This window comes from Tympanuchus pallidicinctus, unplaced genomic scaffold (genome assembly GCF_026119805.1).
Source record: "Tympanuchus pallidicinctus isolate F22 unplaced genomic scaffold, pur_lepc_1.0 scaffold23, whole genome shotgun sequence".
Taxonomy (NCBI): domain Eukaryota; kingdom Metazoa; phylum Chordata; class Aves; order Galliformes; family Phasianidae; genus Tympanuchus; species Tympanuchus pallidicinctus.
Window position 1 is genome coordinate 6927468 of NW_026294740.1, and position 16526 is coordinate 6943993.

Sequence of the window (16526 nt, forward strand, 5' to 3'; positions counted from 1 at the left end):
CTCCTCAATATTTCTGCTTGATTTAAGCATCGCTGACTGCCTGACACTGCTGCTACTGTTCCATGGGACCCTCTCCAGGAAAGCACTTTGACGTGCTCCGAGCTCTTCCAATTAGCAGGGAAGTTTAAAGGGAGAAGGGGAAAGTGGATTTCTCCAGGGATTGGGGTGAGTGTAGGAAGAGGGGAGCACATCCTAAAGGAACTGGCTGGACAAATAAGTGATGGGTCCGTGGGAAATTCAAGCCATGGCACACTGGCTTCTTTGAGATAGCCACAGATCTGCATCCATAAGAAAGCCCAAGTGTTGTGTTTTAGAAGACTGCCTGTCTGCTTCCACGCACAGAGCACAGGGAGGGCTGGGATGGATGTTCCCCTTTCCTGGGACTGCAGGGAGCAGGGATTTTCATGCAGCTCCAGCAGAAGCACTGCTCTGCCTTGGGCTGCACCGTTGTGCTCCTGAGGCATCTCACACTCTTGTCCACCTCCCAGCTCCTCCCCATGCCAGGGAAAATACCAGATCCAAAATGAAAGAAAAGCATCCAAAGATAGACGACATAAAACACCTCTGCATTAGTATTTCACTTCATAAATTAACTCGCTGACACTGAAGCCTATCTTTTGCACCTAATAAATTTATTGCCCGGCTTTAAAGCGTTTTGCTGAATGCTGCTGGGCCATTTTCTCGTATCAAAACAGCTGTCCTTGGTTTGGGATGTTTTTTTTTTTTTTCCTGCTGTGTTTTTATAGCATCAGGTGGACAGGTTTCCATGCTGTCAGAAGGTTTCACTTCCAGGACAGGAAGATCTACCCTAAGTTAAGACTCTCGAGGAGAAGGCCTCTAGTATTAGCAAAGGGAAATAATTTGGGTGAAGGCTTTTAAATCAGCAAAGCAGACGCAAAGGAGAGTAAAATCCGCTGCTAGCAGTCCCTTGGATTGTAATGGATATTTCCAGGGGATTAGCTGCACCTTATCCAAGTCAGGGCAGGAATTTCCAAGGTGGAAAACACAAATGGGACCCAGGAGTGATGGGTGAACAATTGGAGCATGGTCAGTAGCAAGGACCACCAGCAGGCTGTTCTGCAGCTGCCCCAGGGCTGCACATGTGAATTGCTGGGGTGTGCCAACCTGCCCTATTTTGGCTGCAGTTAAGTAGGAAGCAATGCCAGCAGCAGCCTGCCTGGAGAAGGAGGGTCACCAGTCCCCAAAGGTCTCCTCCTCACCACAACCCCCAAGCTTACCTCCTCGCCAATAGAGATGCAGGCTTTAGAGTCTAGATCCCTGGGTGGCCTGCAGGAGAGAAAAAAGATGTGAAATGTTCCTTAAAGGGCCTGTTTTCCCTCAACAAGTATTTACAACCCCCAAGCTATCCCCCTGCACAGCAAACCAGCAGCCTTCACACCTAGTGGGTCTCTTAGCTTTGTTGGATCAACAGATGCAACCAAGGTCCTCAAAGTCATCCTAAAAAGGTGTCAGGGAGGCAGCTGCTGGAGCTGGCATTCCTCACATCCATACCCCGTGTGGGATGTGCTCCTCCAGCAGGCTGGGACTGCAGCCTGGTCCTAGGAAAGGCAAGCGAGGTGACAAGCACCAAATCTCTGTCAGCCCATATGAAATATGGACTAAGTGGGTATAAAGGTCAAAAGCAAAAGCTGGTTTCCATTAATCCTTTCCAGAAATAGCAAAGGCAAGATGGGGAGGGCTCAGCTTCTCACCACATCTTTCACCTTCTCCCAGGGAAGGGAAGGTGTCAGCTCTGCACTGCCAGGGGTGGGGCTCTCGGGGAGCACCTTGTTTCCAGCATGCTGAACTGATTGTCTGTGCCAAAAACATTGCCCATGCCATGAATACAGCATGGGATCTGAGCTGACCCACTCTAATGAACGCAAAAATTGGGATCTCAGCTTTCTCATGTTGTGCATTCACTGGCTGCTACTCCAAAATGCCCAGGGACTGCCTTAGGGAAAAAGGGATGGAGCTCTGATCAGCAGTACAAGGTAATGGGCTGATAGAAGGCAGTCCTCAAAGAATCAAGAAAGCCAGGCAGCTTGGAGCTGGAAAAACTGCCATAAAAACACAGTGTTTTCTTTTTCAAGGCAGAATAGATAGGGAAAAGGTGGTTCTATGCCTCAACCAAATCAATCTGGGTGGAAGAAGTGCCACATGGGTTAAGATCAGATGCTCATGATATTTTCCTTTCCATGGGCACATCACGAAGCAGCAAATGAGACACAGACCATGGCAGCAACAGGCAGGGTGCAATGGGGCTACATCAAAAATACAAGGGTTGTTAATTACAGCCTTCTCTAACAGTGAACCCAGGCACTGTCCTCGGGCAGGGTCTTATTACCCAGTCCTGCAGGGATGAGCCCCAGCAGCATTCCCACAAACACTGGAAGGCAGCTGGGACCCATGGTTTGCTTTTTATTCCCTGTTACTCTTTGGGTGACTTACGTGGAGCTCGTCTGTGGTTGCTCAAATGCTTCTTTAGGAATTTTCAGCCCAGGGTTTCTCTTCTTGCCTATGAAACAAGAAAGAGGCAGAATTAAAGAAAGGCCTTTATTATTATTATTTTTTTTTTTTTGGTGGGAGGAGGTTGGTGGTTAATTTGCGAAATACAGCTTGCCTATATTTGTTGACCTTATTTAACATAAATGCCAGGCCAGGCTGGTGGTGTAGACTCAGGGCACAGAGTTCAAAACATAAAGTGCCTTTGTTCAGCTACGCTTCATTTAGACCTGCACGGTCTGGCTGCCAACTTGGTATGGAACACAGGCAAGGGCTCTGGCAAAGGCAGCCCATGTGAAAATGCAAAAAGAAAGGTATTTCTCCTCCGTCAGCCCTACCCATGTAGAATCCCTTCAAATGTTTCTTAGGCCGATTTTAAACCATTCTAGATATATAACTGTGAATGCCGGCAGGATTAAAAACCTTTTTCAGATTGAATCTGAACGTCCAGAGCTACATTCTGACTCTGTTCAAACTGACGTTTCACCTCTTGGTCATTAAAGTTATGCAAACCCAGCAAAAATACAGCAGAATGAAGTTTGCAGGCTTCAAAGCCATTTGTTTCTGTTCATGCTGACCGGCCAAGCCATTCTGAGCTGGATGCAGCTCAAGCTCTGAAGCAGTTCAAATGCAGCCTCTGCTGGAAAGGGAGTCCAGCAGGCAGACACGAGAGCCAGGCAGACAGAGAAACACAAGAAGCTTTTTATGACTAAACGTATACAGCCACACTTCAACACAGGGTTTTGAATTCATGGATAGAATGACCTGAAAACATAAGTCATGTCACCAAAACCCCAAGGTAAACCTCTGGCTGTTTGGGTGTGTAAGAAAACCCCATGTGCCCCCCAAAAAGGCACAGGCATCTAATTTAGGCATCAAACATTTTCAACCTAACAATTTATATCAATTACTCTTTCTTTTAAGCATGAGTTTTACTCCTTATTCTCAACGCTCCCCTTCATGTTTGAGTTTGTTTTTCCCCTTGACACAAGCCCAGGTCGACAGAAGTGTGTGCATCCCAATGCTGGAGGGGTGCGAGATCAAAGTGCAAGCACCCAGCTCTGAAAATGACCTTTTTGAAGCAATTAGTCAATGCAGACTGCCAACTTTTTATTTGTTGTTGTTTGTCTGTTTGCTCCAAAAGACAAGACTACGCTCGCTCCGCTTGGCAACGAGCAACTCCAGGATGGGACAGGCTGCTGCAGCCCAGCTGACACCTCGTGGGAAAAGCATTCATGGGAAACCGCCGTGCACACTTGCTATTGTTGCTAGAAATCTGCAGAGCAGCAAACTCACAAAGCAAAAAACCAACCGACCAACCAAACAACAACAACAAAACCAACAGGAGCTCCAGGGAGCTCCCGGTCCAACACAGAAAAGGCAAACTAAAAGAAGCAAGGTCACTCAGAAACATGAGGAACAGCTCTCCATTTTTCCAAGAGGTTTCCAAGAGGTGGGAGCTGGTCTGAAAGGAAGTACAAATAAACGTGAAGGCAAGTGTAGGAATTTCTACAGCTCGCAGAGCCGTTCTGTGATCCTTTTACTTCTCAATTTCCCAGTTGCACACAGAAGGCACAACAGAGCACAACTGACCCTGCTATGTCAGGTCCCATTTCTCGCCCGAGCTGTGCATGGATCCAACAGGATGCTAAATCCATAGTGGTGCTCTTGATGTCGTCATGTTTTAGCTTAAAAAGGAATCTCACAAACACAGGACTTGCAGTGCAAACAAACAACCCCTGTTCCCTGGCAGTCTCCCATTCTCCCATCCCACCTCTGCCTCCAAAACCTGCCCGCATCCTCTTACAGTTAAAGCAAACAACACAATCACCTCCACAAGGAAAGCAGTATTTTCATCCTCATTCTGCTCATGGGAATAAGCCAGAACTTCTCCTGCAAACACTCCGCAGCCATCTCTTAGCACACCACTACTTCTGCACATCAGCCATCCATCCATCCACACTGCTGCAGTGATGTGCACGCAGCCACCAAAATAATAAGGGAAGCAAGTATATATTTGCTTTGTTTTTCCTCTGTTTTTTTTTCCTTGATGGATTTTCTTGCACAGCCTCAGGTGCTGCAGTCATACCTCACGAGCTGCTCTCAGGTGGCTCCAGGAGAGCATAAATGAACCGAATGGAAATTACCCTCATTTGAACATGAATCAGAATAGACTGCGCAGCACTCAATCCTGCCGTGGTTCACAAGTGGTGTCAGCAGAAGAACTAAGTAGCAAGATGACAAACCCAAATAAATATTAAAAGCCCTCCGCCTTCTGGTGAAATAAAATCTGCACTTTGGGGAGTTTATTTTCCTTGTCTCTTCTTCACAGAATACAATATTTTGAAACTTTGCCATTTTTTTGAAGTACAATCTGTTCCCATGTTCGAGTTGCCAAGACGCAGACACAGCCTAACGGTTCTTTGGGGTTTTCTTCTTGAGACAGAAGAAAGCAGTGGCAGCGGCACAGAAAACGCATGGGTCAGGACTGAGCTGGGAAGGACTGCGAGTGGGAACTGTGGGAGGACTTGAATTTTAACCATCCTGCAATGAAACATTAGCCATCTTGTCCGTGAAGAATTCGCCATCCTGACCATCAAGAGTTTGACATCCTGACCATGGAACGTGAGCCATTCTGGCCATGAAGAGTTAGCCATCCTGACCATAAACCATCAGCCATCCTAAAATGAAGAGTTTGCCATACTAACCATAGAACATCAGCCATCCTGACCATGAAATGTTAGCCATCCTAACCACGAAGAGTTAGTCATACTGAGAGGAAGCATGAGCCATCCTGACCATGCAGCAGGGACCCCCTTGCTGGCATGGGGGAGCTCAGTTGATGCTCCACAGCTGCTCCAAGACAACGACCCTGCCTAAGTAGCATGCTCTGCAAAGATCTGGGGACCCTGGAGGGTGAGCAGCAGGGATGGGAACAGAGCACCCAGTGCCCAAACCATTCCCTGCATATGTGTTGGGGAAAAAAAAAAAAAGAAACTAACCCTGATTGCATTGAATATGCACACTGGGGAGGGCATAAGCAAGTGGTCTGAACTGGTCAAGACCTGCTCCCAAATGAGCAATACATGGGGAAACCCAGCAAGAGACCCCCAGGCAGTGCTGGGACCCACGTCTCTGAGCACTTATGTCTGAAGGTGGTTTTTTTTTTAAGTAAATGTAAGTCCCAAGATCAGTTCTTTTCAATCACAGCTGCCAAACAAGCTGTCAGATAACACCATCCAGTTTGCCACAGCAGACACCAGCTTTGAACGACAACGCTGGATGAAACTGCAGCTTGCTGAGAGAAGTCATCTGTACAGAGCTCCAAACGTGGAGGCAGCTCAATCACACAGCAAATTGGATGTTACCTGCTCCATCCACTAGAAAAAAAATGGTCGTTTTCACAGCATTTTTATGAATCATTATTATTTTTAGCTTTGCTTCCTAAAGAAAATCACCACATCTGTGCATCTGCCTGCGTCCCTCACAGGAGGTTTAAATCCAGAGGCCAACTTCATCTAACAGAGAAATGGAGCTCTGGGAGACTGCAGATCTGGGCAGCAGGTGGCACAGGGCAGGTGTCCAGCATCGGTACAAGGGCTCACTGCAGCTCTGAGCACGGAAAGCCCCAGCGAGGTACTGCACAAAGCACAGAGTGCAGAAGGCTCACGGTCTGACGTGCAGATGTGACTGCACATCTGTACCCCAGCATCCAAAAAGCTGTGAGTTTTCCATGTGAACAACCACCAGTGGCCCACCAGCCTCGCAGCTTCCGTGCTAACGCTCATCTGAAAGCTCTCCCCTGCAATTTCCCGTGCAGAGACTTTCACAAACACCCACCTCAAAAGCCAAGTTTTAAGAATAACTGAGGAAAAAATATATATATTAAAAAAACAAAATTGGTTTCAAGTGGTGCACAGAGGCATCTCCAGACCCTTGTTCTGATCCAGCAGAACACCCCGGGTGTACATAACTTAAATCCACCTCCTTTTGCAAGCAGTTACAAACACGATGCACTGCGGTGGCCATCTTTAAACCCTTTGGTTTCCAACCCCTCACCTTTAGCCCCTCTGTTTCCAACCCCTTCCCTTCAGCCCCACTGCAGCATCGCTGCTGGAGCCACGTCCAGAGGCAAAACTACAGCAGGAAAAAGAAAAACTGACTTAATGAAAACACATTAAATACTTCCCTGCGAAGGTCTTAAACCAATTCCTCCGGGAGGGGAGAAAAATACAGCCTCCAATCAGCTTGTTAACCTCTTCCCACCACTGTGCCGAGATTAATGGGGCTGGCCCTGTTCTATTAGAGCAATGTTAAATATCAATATTGAAAAATGAGACTTCAAAGCTTCGTGGCGGAAGGGTAGGGAACATAATGGGGAATAATAAAGAGGAAGACAGAGGAATTTGCTGCCCACATATGCTGTAGCAGAAAACAAACCTTCGCTTCTGAAGGAAAATCCCATTCCCCATCTCCAGACTTTTCTTTGCAGTCAAAAACTTTTTATGATTTAATCCACAGTAAATGGTTCCTTGCCACAAAAAGCTCCTATTTCCTTCAAAGGATATTAACCAGTTCTGTCTTCACCACAATTTATTATTAAAGCCATGTTCAATAGCCGTGCAGCGGCACTTTCTTTCACATAACACTCTTTAGCACAGAGTCTGATGGTAAAATTTCACAGGAGGGAAATGCCTCTTTCTGCTCCTTTTGAAGAGATAAAAGCAGCTCATTACAATTCCTGAGTTTTTGTCTGGTTTTCTCAATACTCTTGAAAGCCAAACGATGCCCTTTCCCTACTGTGTGTCCTCAGCTCTGCCAGCAACACCCCATCCAAACTGAGGGCAGAACGGAGATGCTCGGTGCATTTCCATAGGACAAGGGCAAATCAGCATCTCCTCTGCAAGACTGAGGGCTCATGACCATGGATTGCTGCAAACAAGGCTGAAACACCTCTTGAACAACCAAGAAGTTAGAATTTACTTTTTGAGGTCTCACATACCCTGCAAATGCCCAGCTCTGCAGGCTTCCAGTGAAAATACCCAAAGTTTTGAGTTACTAAACATCATTCCGTAGCTTTATTCTTTAGGCTTGCAAATTATTGAAGGTTAATGCATGCAAAATGGTTGGAGCTGATGGAAGCCTCCTGGGAAGCTCTCCTCCCATCACTTCCATCTCCTCCCATCACATTTCCAGGGCTGTGTGATGCTCAGAGCCAGGAGCAGGCAGGGTAAGCAGCTGAGCTCCATACGCCCCCAGTTTGTGGACACACAGCTTCAGACAAGCCCTTGTTTCTGGAGGAAACCAAAAGCTCCACATGGTGTCCGTGCAAGCACCATGAAAGTGGGCCTGAAAATCTGTTTTCCAGCTCCTTGTTCAAGGAATTAGCATGCAGGAGGCTCTTAAAGGCTCAACCAAAAGCCAAGGGCTAAAGTGCTTGCTGTGCTTTATTTGCCTCCCTGAAAAATAATTCAGGTGCTCTCTCCTTGCTAATAAGCAAGCCTGGCCATTTGTGGCTGCTCCTCCACCACTGCACTGCTGGGATGAAGACTCTTGCTTCTCCTTCATCCCCATCCTCCCTCATGTTGTTTGCAAGAACTCCTTGGAAACAGCCAGCTTGGAATCTGTTTCCTTAACAACTCAGTGCAGGGCTGCTGGGAAAGGGGCTGCAGCAGCTCCAAGCTCCTACATCCTAGGTTCCAGATCCCAGCTCCTGGATCCCAGCTGCAGCCCCTGAGCTGCACTCCATACCCGTGCTGCGGCTCACACTTCTTTGTCTCTGTCTCCTTTTTTCTTTTTTCTTTTTTTTTTTTTTTCCCCTTAGAAACCGCATTTGGGGACAGGAAGCAGGAAAAGCAAGGGAGCTTTTGTGATTGTCATGGATGTGGCAAGATCCGGAGTCAGGATGTGCCTGAAACACAGAGCCAGGCACAGAGACCAGGGCACAGCCCTGACTTCCTCTGACCTTCAGCCCTCCACTCCTCCCTTGCTTTTCTCCAAAACCAATCCATCAATTAGTCCCATTTAACAACATGGTGACGGCAAACCCTGCATCCCTATCTGGCCAGACACAACGTCTGGAAAGCTGTGCAACTGGAAGCCTGCAAGCAGAGGATGCTGCATGCATCCCAGTACAATTCCCACTGACCACGGCAGCGTACCACACTGATTCTCCTGCTGCCCCACACCACGATCCCATGGCCCAGGCTGACACTATCAGCACCCACACCGCTGGGACTGCTGCAAGGTTCTGCTCACTCCTTATGACTCAACTCTGCAACCTGTAATCAACCCTGCAGGAGAGGCCCCAAACCAAAATAGCAGGGTTTCTGCAAGGAGGTGCATGGTGCGAAGGTTGTGCAACGCCCTGCTGCTCGCTGTTGCGTCCCGATGCAAGAGAGCTGCGTTTCCAGCTTGTGTTAGCTCTGCCCAGGTGCAAACACAATGCAAAGATCTCTGGGTGTGCTGCAGGGTGAGCTCAGCCTCCTGCAAGGGACGGGTCAGGAAAGCGGCACAAGAACGAAACACGTGAGAAAGGCCATGCAGAAAGCTTTGCACTCGGAGCTCCAGCAGGCTAATCTGTGTGCTCCTGCAGTGCTGAAGCATACAGCAGCGACACCAAACTGTGCAAATATCAGAACCCATTTGCCTGTCTTTCAATAAGCTCTGTATTTCCGTAATTCAATTTGGAAGGTAATTTCCTGATTCAGGCTCAGCTCTTGTACTCTGCCCATTTTTCTCTTAACACATCCTGCAAACAGGCTGCAGGCTGCTGTGTTTATTTGCGTCAATACAGAAAGCAGAGGGCTGCCATTTCTTCCTATCTGCCTGTATATTTTGGTTGCAGGAGGTCTGATATGGCTGCACCTCTGCATGTTGGAGGCATTAAGAGCTTTGGAATGGAAGGGATGCTTTGACTGGGGTTTGACATGAGTCCTGCAGTGATGTAGGATGAGAGTGATGGCTGAACCAGGAGAGGTTCAGGTTGGATATTAGGAACAATTTCATCTCCAAAAAAGCAGTGATGCAGTGGCACAGCTGCCCAAGGAATGGAGGAGTCACCAACCCCAGAGGTGTTCCAGAACCATGGGGATGTAGCACTGAGGGATGTGGTTATGGGCATGTTGGGGGTGGGGTGGGGTTGGACTTGGAGACCTCAGTGCTCTTTTCCAACCTTAATGACTCTGTGATCTTAATGAACTGATTCTACACCTCCCCAGATCCCCACCAACCAAAAATGAACCAAGACCTTGGGTTTCACTTCCCAGCCAAAACAGATGCAATGCAAAACAACCCGAAATCCATCACACTTCAGGTGCTAATGCAAGTAGGAGATGGTAGATAGGAGAGTTTTGCTTGCCTACGGCTTTCAGCACAGGTCACAGGAGGTTTTCTTATTAAAAACCTTATTACAACACTTTGGCTGAAGGCATCCCACATGTGCATCCACCCAGTTCAGTGGCCAGGGGAAAGGGCACGGCTGGGTGCAACCAGCAGCAGCGATGTCCCAGCGCACAGAGGCACACAGCTGGGCACAGCTGGCAGCAATCCCCCCCAGCACAGTGCAGCACATCCCTCCTGGGCACATCCCACACAGAGGGGAGGTGGCAGGTTGCAGGGATGTGCCCACTCCGGTTCCAGCTCCGATGACCCCGGTCGTGGCCACGTTGCACAAGGTTTGTTTGTGTGTGCCAAGCACTCAGGTGTGCTGCAATAACGAGTTAAGGCACAAACACGCCTGGGCTCTGACTCACACCCACTGGAGTGAAGAGCCATGGGCGGCCGCTGGGGGATGCTGCCCGTGTTGCATGGAGTCTGTGGTCCCATTCTCCTTAGCACAATGCAAGTGTACCTCCAAACCCATCTGCAATGGTTACAAGGATGCTTGCAAAAAAAAAAAAAAACGTGAAAAAAAAAGAAAAAAAAGAAAAATTGGACAGTTTGCCTGCACATACAGCCTACTTACAGTGAAAAACCTATTCCAGCCTGCTCCTGTCCCAAATGCCTCAAATCTCACAAATCACTCATGGCCACCACAACACCCATGTGGGCACCCAGCACTGGGGACAGCTTCTCTGCAGGGCTCCTGCAATGGGCTCTGGGAAGGATGTGCCAGCAGTGGGGAGAAATCCCAGCATGGAAATTACACTAATATCTCCCCTCTGCTTTCACTACCTTTCCATCTCGGAGCCTGTGTGCTTTGCTGCTATCTCCAATTAGGAAACCCACAGCACTGCCACCCAGAGAAGCTGCTGCTGGGAGCCTGCAGCCCGCACAGGGTTTGGGGAGGGACTGCTGCAGTCACCGCTTTGTTTCCAAACCATCGGCTGTCTGCTTCCAGTGGGAGTTTGCTGGAATCCAAACTGGAGAAAAGCTCCTGGAATCCACCCGTGGAACAAAAGGGCTTTTGTGCAAGAAGAGCTGGAGGATGAGGCTGCTCTCATTGCTGCTACCTTCATTTCTCTACTCCGTCCGCCAAAGGGCACCTGCCAGCGGCAACGGGATGGCCAGCGCATGTGGGTGGGCAGACGGACATAAGGACACACAGACACGTGGACATGTGGACATACAGGCAAGGGGACACATGGATATATGGGCCTAAAGACACAGAAACACACAGACACACTGACACGTGGACACAAAGACATCAAGACCCAAGGACACAAGGGCATGCAGACACACGGACACGCACAGCCTTAGCCACAGTGGGAGCACATCTGCCTTAAACCCCCCAACCACAGCCCAGCTACAAACACTTCTGTCCTTCCTAACACACCCACTCCCTGGAAAACTCAACAGAGGAACAGAATTCCTCCACTGCTCGGCTGAGCCCCAGAGGAACAGCCTTCTTCTGTCGCTGGGACACCAACCCTGGTGCCACACCAACCCCCTGTGTGGTGACATTCCCTCTGCTCCGTGCTCAGCAGCCGCAAGGGGTTCATTTTGCTGAGATGGACTGAACTGCCTCAGCATACTGCAAACGCTGGACATTTACGCAATGCCATGGAGCCACCTCCTGCTGCTGATTCACTGCATGTAAACCTGAGTTTATAATCTACTGTTCACAAGAAAAGCCACCTTTGGATAAAACAGGCGATTCACGTTCCAAGCACAGTAGAGAGAGAACTGCCCATTGATCCTGTAATTCTGTTTGTTGGCAACACGATCAAGATTCTGACCAACGTGACTGTGTTCTCTCCCATTAAGAACCCTCTTCTATTCATTTCTCATCTGAGAGCCTGCTTGCTTAATTTTGTACCAAGACAATTCAAGATGATACTTCGCTCTGAGCAGCGCAGATGGCAGAGCTCACTCATGCTCCCTCTGCTGGCAGTGCCTCTCAGCAAACAGGTAGGGCCCCCCACTCACAGTGAGTTCGGGATACAGGATGTAGGATGTAGGATGCGTGATGAAGGATGCGGGATGCAGGCTGGAGTAGAAACGATGTGGAGGATGCAAGATGCAGGATGCAAGATGTGGGATGCAAACTGCAGGATACGGGATGTGAGATGGAGGATATGGGATGTGGGATGGAGGACACGAGTTGAAAGATGCAGGATGTAGATGTGTGATGTGGGATGCAGGATCCAAGATGCAAAATATGGGATGTAGGACCAAGGACACAGGATGTAGAATATGGGATGCATTGCTCGGGCTGCCAAGGAAGACCTGAGGTTCAAGTGGATTTAGACAGAAGTTAGAGGGCAGGGACTTGCAGCTCTCCTGCCAGGCACCTGCCAAGAGCGTGGACGTGCTTGCACCTCATCTAATAAAGCAAAGCAAGATTTTTATCACGCCATTTTTATTTCAGTTCAGAACACATTACAAAATGCATGACGGCACGGCACTCTGGCAGAAGACAGCACTCCCTGCCCTTTTTCCCATCCACCCAAGCATCCCTGACACAAGTGAGCAAATGTTTTTCTACCCACGTAAGCCCAACATGGATCAAACCCCACCAGGCTGCACCTCTCCACCCAGCCTAAGCCAGGAGCTGTGACCACAGAACTTCCTTTAGGAGCCTTTCTGTCAAAGCCTCTGTAGAACTCCCTGTGCTGGGTTTGTGACTGAACGTTCAGTTAGATGCACAAATGCTCTCAAGTACAGCACTGCTTTCTGACAAGGACACGGAGAAATAGGAGAAAAGGAACCAAGGGAGAGCAGCAGGGTGGTGTAAATCATCACACAGATCCCACATGTCCACCCCACTTAGCAACCAGGAGCAAATACATCCCCAGCCCTGTAAATTCTTATGTGTGTGCTCAGCTGCAAGCACATCCAGTACCACTGACTCTGCTCACGCACTCCAAGTTTAACACATGCATAAGGAGTTTCAAGATCAGAATATGAATTAAAAAAATCACGTTCAGCTTCACTTGTATAGGGAAAGCAAACAAATCTCCAGACCCCTCCCAGCCCAGCTGCTCTGAATCTGTTCCCATTCATTGCTGCTTGGCATCAGCTGTGGCAATGCCTTTGTAAAGCAGGATCCTGGGGACAGATCCTGCAAGAGGTGCTCCTGGGGGTGGTGCTGGCAGAGGATGGCTCTAATGTGTATGCTGCAAGGTAAGGTAATTGCTAGTGCTGGTATTGGGCTGGAAGAAGAGGAGGAATGCTCCCTGCTTGCAGGAAGCTGTTCCAGCCCCTTATCTGACACAGAGCTCCTGATTTCTTGCGGGGGAAGTGCCAAATGTTTTTGAGAGGGGAAAAAAGATAAATCACAGTTAGCTCCAAGGGAAGCTGCCTATGACATGAATGGAGCTGCCCTGGGTGGGAGCACGCTCCCTGCCCTGCCGCGGGTGCTGCTGTGACCCCAGTGCCCCTTCTACAAGGGACCTCTGTGAACGCAATCACTCTGACCTCCAGAAAGTGATTTACAACTGATAACCTCTGAGTGCAACATCTGCCAGGGATGGCCTGGGATCTGCCTGCAGCTGGGATGCTGCTGTCCTGCCATGTCCTCCTGTGACACACACACACACACACTGCACTGCTCCTTCCCTTCGTTGGTGAAACTGCTCCTTTGGCAGCAAGTCAAATCCTCTGCAGAGAGGTTCGAAGCTGTGTGAGCAATAAGCATATCAGTGCTGTCCTTGGGAAAGGTAAGGCAGCCAAGCTCTGTGTTAATTGCCTTTATTATTATTATTTTTTTTTCTTCTAGAGGGTATCTCCCCAAGGATGGCCCTGTGCTGTGCAGAACTATTAGGTAAGCGTCCCTATGGATGGATGTTGGCTGCTGTGGTTTCTTGCATACGGACCTGGGGAGCTCCAGCCTGGGGGATGCTGACTGTTCTATCAGACTTTGTGCTGAGCATTCCTCATCTCCAGCCTGGCTCTTCCTCTAGGCTATTAAGGGATTGTGGCTCCCAGCCCCATAGCTAAAAAGCAAAAAACACATTGGAACAGGTTGGGAAAACAACAGTATCTAGAGCACTGCTATTTTCCTTTAATAGGTTACCCCGTCAACCCTGTACTCGTTAAATAAGAGAAAAATCTGTGGGCATGCAGTGAAGGTCAATCTTGTGGTTTCTGAAAACATTTAATTAGTACAGTTAAGTGCTGAGGTTCGCCTGGGAGTGAGCTGCTGCATCAACAGCTCTGAGCAGGGGGAAGGAATCCTGCATCAGGAGTGCAGTAGGGGCTGCATCACTGTGCCCAAGCTCCAGAGGTTACTCAGCTTATAGGAAACCCACTGCAGTGTCCCTTAATGGCCTCAAGTTGCACCAGGGGATGTTCAGGTTGGTTCTAGGAAACTTTTCTTCTCTGAAAGAGCAGTGATGCAGTGGCACAGCTGCCCAAGGAGTGGGGGGGAGGGCAGGGAGGTGTCCCAAAACCACAAAGATGTGGCACTGAGGGATAGGGTCAGTGGGCACAACAGGGGTGGGCTGGTGTTGATGATCTTAGCAGTCCTTTCCAACCTTAATGATGCTATGATTCTACATCACAAGCCACTTAATATGGGCTCAAACCAGCAGGCATAGCATGCACAACTGCTGTTCTCGTGGGCTGGCACTTCCCTTAGAAAAGGCCACAGTTTGGAAGACAAAAATCAGCTCCAGCCCTTGCAAAGGCAAAGCTGGTTTGCTTTCTTTCCCATTTTTGCAGCATGGGAGACCCTAATTGTAGGCAATTAAAACAGCACTAGAAAGAAAGGGCTGTGTTGAAATCTAAGCTGGAAAGTGTGCCTCTAAATGGCTTCCAGTTGCCAGTACTGGAAAAGTGCCTGGGGAGTGTGGAGCCCATGCCAAGGGCAGCACAGTGCTCTGTGGGACCTCAGCCCATGCACCCTCTGCTCAGGGCAGGGGTGCACAGCTTAGAGGGATGGAGCTGCTGGGTGACTGAGCTGGAGCAGAGCAAGCCCAGGGCACAGCCAGCAGTCATTGCTGGAGCTCCTCAGCTGAAAAAGGTTGAAAAACCTTTTTTTTCCTCCTTTTCCTCTCAACACAGGGTTGTGCCAGAGGGAAATCCATTACTTTAGAGCCATCAGAGCAACAAAAGGCTTTGCTTTTTTTTTTTTTTTTTTTGCCATTTTCTGTATCTGCCCTTGAACTACTGGAGAAGCAATAAACGCACTTAAGAGAAACAACTGCATGGAAGGAAGCAGTAATTTCCATAAAGCAGTGTCAGATGGGCCCTGCTGCAAACACAGCAATGGGCAGAGCCAGGATGAGACCCACCGTGGGGTGAAGCAGCACAACAACACAGGTACTGGGATTTCCACCACACACACTGCTCTGAGGCCACTGTGTACTGATAAGCATTGCTTTATGAAGTGCAATTGCATACTTTTGTTTAGGAGATTCTCCTTCAAATGCAGCTACAGCAGCTCTGCCCATTCAGCCTTCCTGAAGGCCTCTCGCTGCAGACAGAAGTGGTGACTCCTGTACTTATTTTCTATTGCTGCCTTATCTTTGGCATCTCAGCTGTGACTTTTACTGTTTTTTTCCACTGGTTTCATCAGAGTGCAGTAAAAGTGGATGTTTGTTGGGCTTCAGCTCTGCTAATGATTCTTGATCTGCGTGGTGCAGATGAGGAGAGCCCAGCCTTGATGAGAAAATGGCAAGCTAAGTAGGCTAACAAAACAGCAGCAGCAAGAAACTGGATCAGCTCCGCTCAGTGAAGTTTTCCTGCTTCAACAGGGGGAAAAAAAATCTCTTTCCCTGAAGTCTTTCTTACAAATACCAAACTGCAAAGGCTGCTCCCTCCGGCCGCTTGCACAATGCTCCTTGGGCTTCAGTGCACTCAGCCTAATGTGCAAAGGCCCTTGGTGTGATGGTTTTGGGGCAGCAACGCAGCCTGAGCAGTGCCTGCCCCACATTCAGCAATGATGGGGTGCAGACCCTGAAGGATGCTCAGCACAGTGCTTCAGTGCTTTTCACTTGGGATGCGCCAGCAGCTTCCTGCAGCCCTTGTGGAGGATGTGCTGCATCTGCTTGCAACATCTCCAAAACCGAGATGAGTCACGAGTGCTTTCGCACCCCAGAGACCTTAATGATGGGATCAACTCCCTGAAACGTCAACCAAGTGTTTGGGATTTCCTGCTCTGGGGGAAGGAGAGCTTTCGGTTTGGCTTTGAGGCAGAAGAAAGCCCTATAAGCATGGCTCAGGCTTCCCCCTCCCAATGGCTTTTCACTGAGCCAGAATTACAGTGCACTTTTTCATTTGTACTCGTCAAAATTTGAACTCGTGCAAAATAACATGGATTTGGAAGACAAAAAGCAAAAAAGCCGAAACCTTTTTGCACTGTGTGTGGGTATGGAGTGGTACTGAATGGCCTTTCCTGCTCTGCTGCTGCAGAATATATCTGGCGTGGCAAAGCTCCAGGATCCTAGATCTGCTTTAGTGCTAACATTGCTCTAGCTGATAATGCTAATCTCTTAAACTATTCCCAGCCAGGCCCTAAGGAAGGGAGCTAAGCAACTCTGCAGCTAACGAAACAACTTTTGTAATTATAGCTCTGGCCATGGCTGAAATGCACAGAGCAGCCCTGCGTTTTTTCCAGTCTCCAGTGACCCCACAGC

At 48.8% G+C, this 16526-nt stretch overlaps 1 protein-coding gene and 1 long non-coding RNA gene across 3 annotated transcripts in view; one reads left to right on the forward strand and one right to left on the reverse strand.

The window, feature by feature from the left end:
• MAP2K6 (mitogen-activated protein kinase kinase 6) overlaps positions 1–16526 on the reverse strand; it is a 45724-nt gene that overhangs the window by 24730 nt on the left and 4468 nt on the right. For both annotated transcript variants that reach the window (XM_052687923.1, XM_052687922.1), the window contains exons 2-3: positions 2452–2518; positions 1239–1287 (exon numbers count right to left, since the gene is read on the reverse strand). In XM_052687923.1, the coding sequence (XP_052543883.1) occupies positions 1239–1287; positions 2452–2518 (116 nt within the window). The remainder of the gene's footprint in view (positions 1–1238; positions 1288–2451; positions 2519–16526) is intronic.
• On the forward strand, positions 12996–15800 carry LOC128083051 (uncharacterized). Its single transcript, XR_008207938.1, has 3 exons — positions 12996–13071; positions 13667–13711; positions 14953–15800. It is a non-coding gene; the product is annotated as an uncharacterized LOC128083051 (long non-coding RNA).